This window comes from Mangifera indica, chromosome 14 (assembly GCF_011075055.1).
Source record: "Mangifera indica cultivar Alphonso chromosome 14, CATAS_Mindica_2.1, whole genome shotgun sequence".
NCBI classification, from domain to species: domain Eukaryota; kingdom Viridiplantae; phylum Streptophyta; class Magnoliopsida; order Sapindales; family Anacardiaceae; genus Mangifera; species Mangifera indica.
In genome coordinates, this window is record NC_058150.1 from 10,305,979 (window position 1) to 10,310,780 (window position 4,802).

A 4,802-nucleotide genomic window follows, 5' to 3' on the forward strand; every position below is an offset into this window, starting at 1 on the left:
TAATGAAGAAAGGATACGTGAGAGAGAGTATAAGTCTATGTGTTGTACAAGTACCTAAGAAGGATGAGACGTGAAGAATGTGCATTGATTGTTGAGCCGCCAATAAAATAACTGTAAAGTATTAGTATCCCATACCTAGGTTAGATGGTATGCTTGATGAGTTGCATAGATTATGTATTTTTTTCGAATATTGATTTGAAAAGTGGATATCATCAAATTAGAATGAAAGAGGGTGATAAATGGAAAACTACTTTTAAAACCAAACATAGACTATATGAATAATTGGTAATGCCATTTGGACTAACTAACGTGCCTAGTACGTTTTTGAGATTAATGAACCATGTCTTGCATGCATTTATAGGCAAGTTTGTAGTCGTTTATTTTGATGATATTCTCTTTTATAGTCATAGTTTAGATGAGCATATAGGACATGTGTGTGATGTTTTGCTAGTGCTTAGGAAAGAGAGGTTATTTGGTAATTTTAAGAAATGTTCCTTTTGCACTGACCAAGTTGTGTTCCTAGGATTTGTGGTTTCATCCAAGGGTATTAAGGTAGATAAGGAGAAGGTTAAGGCTATCTGAGAGTGGCCAACGCCTACTTCCATGACCGAGGTTAAGAGTTTCCATAATTTAGCTAGTTTTTATAAGAGATTTATACGAGACTTTAGTACAATAGCAACACCACTAACTAAAGTTATTAAAAAGAATGTAAGATTTAGGTAGGGTGAGGAACAAGAGCATGCATTTGCATTAATTAAGGATAAGTTAAGTTTTGCACCTTTACTTGCTTTACCTAATTTTTTAAACCATTTGAACTTTAGTGTGATACTTTAAGTATAGGTATTGGAGTTGTTTTGATGCAGGAAAATAGGCTTATAGCGTATTTCAGTGAGAAGCTCAATGGACCTGCTTTGAAGTACCCTACTTAGGACAAAGAGTTATACGCTTTGGTGAGAGCATTGGAGACATGGAAGTATTACCTTTGGCTACCCAAGTTTATCATCAGGACAGATCATGAGTCCCTAAAACATTTAAAGGGATAAAGTAAGTTAAACAAGAGACATGCAAGGTGGATTGAATACATCAAAACCTTTCCTTATGTCATTCATTACAAGCAAGGTAAGGAAAATGTTATGGAAGATACGTTGTCTTGCAGGTATACTTTAATTTTGACTTTAGATACTAAGTTACTTGGTTTTGAGTATATAAAGGAATTGTATGTGAATGATTTTGATTTTTCCAGTATTTATAAAGCTTGTGATAAAATTGCATTTGGTAAATTTTATAGGCATAATGGTTATTTATTTTGAGAAAATAGATTATGTATGCCTGTGAGTTCCTTGCGTGAATTGCTTGTGAGGGAAGCACATGGGGGTGGATTAATAGGTCATTTTGGTATAGCTAAGACTTTAGATGTACTACAAGAGCATTTCTTTTGGCTTTATATGAAATGAGATGTAGAGCGTATTTGTACTCGTTGTATTAGGTGTAAATAGGCTAAGTCTAGAGTTTTACCCCATGGATAATATACACCTTTACCTATACCTATTATACCTTGGGAGGATATCTCTATAGACTTTGTTTTAGGGTTACCTAGGTCTAGGAAGGGCAGTGATTCAGTTTTTGTCGTGGTTGATAGGTTTTCAAAGATGGGACACTTTATTCCATGTTGTAAAACTGATGATGCCACTTATATTGTTGATTTGTTTTTCACGAAGATCATGTGTTTACACAGAGTTCCAAGGAGTATTGTATATGATGATGATGTGAAGTTCTTAAGCTACTTCTAGAAGGTATTATAGGGTCAGTTAGGTACTAAATTACTATTTTCTGTAACATGTTACCTACAGATGGATGGACAAATAGAGATAGTTAACAGAACTTTATCTCAGTTATTACATGTTGTATTAGAAAAAAACTTGAGAACTTGGGAGGATAGCTTGCCACATGTAGAATTTACATATAATAGGGTTATGCATACATCTACTGGTTATTCACCTTTTGAAGTTGTTTATGGTTTTAATCCACTTACACCTTTGGACTTGTTACTTTTACCTGTTGAGGAACGTACTAGTTTAGATGGTAAAAGGAAGGCAGAGTTAGTTTGATAGCTTCATGAGAAAGTTAGGCAAAATATTGAGAGGAGAACTGAATAATATGTCAAACAAGCTAACAAAGGAAAGCACAAGGTGGTCTTCCAACCTGGTGATTGGGTTTGGGTGCACATGTGGAGGGAACGGTTTCCATCCTAACATAAATCTAAGTTAAATCTAAGGGGTGATGGTCCATTTCGAGTACTCGAGTGGGTCAACGATAATGCCTATAGATTGGATCTTCCAAGTGAGTATAATATAAGTGCTACTTTTAATGTTTTTGACCTATCTTCTTATGATGATGTAGGTTTGAGGATAAATCCTTCTCAAAAGAGAAGGAATGATAGAGGCATTATAGAAGTGTCGAGTCATTTTAGAAGCATCGAGCCATCAAAAAGATTTGCTACACATTCTGATTGGGCCAATTTAAGAAACAAAGCTAAAAAGATACAACAGACCTTAGTTGGGCTTGTGGAGGGCTTAAAGACTAAAACCAGGTCACTCAAGGATGATTGGATGCTTGAAAGAGCCAACAGAGAGGTCAAGTTGATTCAAGCCCAAGCTTATGCCCAGATAGACTTTGAACAACCTAACTTTTGATCCAAGAGGAGTTACAGGGCCTACAATGTATCAACGTGAAGCTCGTTTCGAGCTCTATAGCAATAACCAATTTTACTGGTTACACCCAATTTGGAGGCCCAAATAAAAACCGTTTCAATGTGTACTATGCAATTTTTGTTACCAAACTTAGCATTTTTGGTTTTTATGATTTTGATCTTGTTTGTGACTAGGGTAGACTTTATTGAGCCCAATTAACATATTTTCTTTTAATTTAATTAGTGTTTTGGATAGTTAATTAGGTAACGGGCTTGGGATGTTTGAAAGTCCATTGGGTCATGGATAGTTTAGGGTTAAGTTGGCATTGTACTATAAAAGCTAAAATTTTCATGATGAATAGATCTTTTGGCTGACTTTTGCACAATTTTGTTTACTGTTGAAACTATAAATCCTTTGAACTTATCAACCTTTGTCTTGTGGCATTCACCATTACGATTTCAAGGTTCATTCGATTCCATATCAATTCGGGTAAGGGTCACTGAGTGACAAAATTGATTCAATCTTGGGGAAAATATCTTCTTGAGTATTGGGTCTTGTGTCAAATCATCAAGGTTCACGTTAGTTGGTATCAGAGCCAAGTCGAACATGGTTTTGTATCTATCTTTTCTTATGTTTTCGATTAGAAGTTCTTTTCTTGAATAGCTGTGCATTTTAGGAATCTTTGGGTGTGTTTTTGATTTCATTTTCTTGGTGATTTCGTTTTCATTTTCTTGATTCCGTTTTGGTGTCCTTGTTTTCTTAAAATTCTTGAATTAGTATAGTCGAATTCTAAGGTGTGTGGGTGTCTAATATGTCTTGTTGATTGATCCAAAAAGAAACAAAAAAAATTTGTTGAAGGCCGAAAGTAATTTAAATTGAGGGTAGCGAGATTTTTTGATCTAGATTCAAATAAACCTTTGGGAAGTGAATTAGGGTTAGCTTTGTATGGGATTATTGGTTTCTTAGGGAAGATTTTATTGTTGTTGAATTTGAAAGGGTAGTTCTTGGTGGAAATTATTGTTGAAACTTGTCAAAACCTTGATTGTCAAGAAAAACAAACAGAAGAGAAAAAAAAAACATAAGCAAAAAATAAACCATTGAAAAAGAACCTAGCCAAAAGAAACCTAGTACCAAACCTAAACCATTAAAGAGAAACAATGAGATCAAATGTTTTAAGTGTTAGGGTAGGGGTCATATAGCCTTTCAATGTCCTAACAAAAGAACTACATTGTTGAGGGAAGATGATGAGTATGAGACAGAAAAAAAGTCGAGTGATAAGTCTATGCCACCATTAAAGGATACTAGTGATGAAGAGTTGGAGTATGCAGTAAAAGGTGAGGCATTAATGTCTAGGAGAGCTTTAAATTTACAGTACAAGGAAGAAAATGATAAGCAGAGAGAGAATATCTTTCATACTAGGTGTCATATGAAGGGTAAGGTTACACTTTGATCATAAATTGGGGTAGTTGCATAAAAGTAGCTAGTACCAAGCTTGTAAGAAAACTTAGTTTACCTACACTTAAACACCCTAGACCTTATAAACTTCAGTGATTGAATGGTTGTGGAGAGATTATGGTGAATAAACAAATGGTGGTGGCTTTGTCTGTGGATAGGTATCAAGATGAGGCTTTGTGTGATGTAGTACCCATGCATGCCTGTCACATTTTATTGGGTAAGCTATGGCAATATGATATAAAAGTGACACATGATGGGTTTAAAAATAAGTATTCCTTTATGATGAGCAATACGTTAATAACCCTTGTACCTTTGTCACAAAAATAAGTATATGATGATCAAGTGAGGAAGTAGAATATGTTTGATGAAAAGAAAGAAAGTGAGAGTGAGAAGAAAAAGAGAAAATTTGAGTGAGAAAGAGAGAAGAGAGAAGAAAAAAAGAGCGAGAATTTGGCCTTAAGAAAAGAAGAGGGAGAGAAAAAAAAGAAAAGTTTTTAAGCAAAAGCGAGTGATGTGAGGGTAGCCTTTGTAACTAAACAATATTTATTATTGCTTGTCTACAAGGAATAGTTTTTGTTTTCCACTAATACTGACTAATCTCTTTATAGTGTGTTTGTTTCTCTTTTGTAGAGGTTTGAAGGCGTATTCCCTGATGAG

The 4,802-nt window shown here is 34.7% G+C and overlaps 1 protein-coding gene across 1 annotated transcript; it reads left to right on the top strand.

Annotated features, from left to right (window-relative positions):
• Positions 1–1,850: 1,850 nt before the first annotated feature.
• Positions 1,851–2,693, top strand: LOC123195650. Its single transcript, XM_044609470.1, has 2 exons — positions 1,851–2,082; positions 2,401–2,693. Exons 1-2 carry the CDS (start codon positions 1,851–1,853, stop codon positions 2,691–2,693), a joined length of 525 nt encoding a protein of 174 aa, XP_044465405.1.
• The last annotated feature ends 2,109 nt before the right edge of the window (positions 2,694–4,802 follow it).

Bases quoted from the DNA above. Each gene is read 5' to 3' on its own strand.
- LOC123195650 (XM_044609470.1), top strand. From the start codon at position 1,851: ATGGATGGACAAATAGAGATAGTTAACAGAACTTTATCTCAGTTATTA. The intron at 2,083-2,400 runs GTAAAAGGAAGG...ATGATGATGTAG, and splicing joins GGAACGTACTAGTTTAGATG to GTTTGAGGATAAATCCTTCT.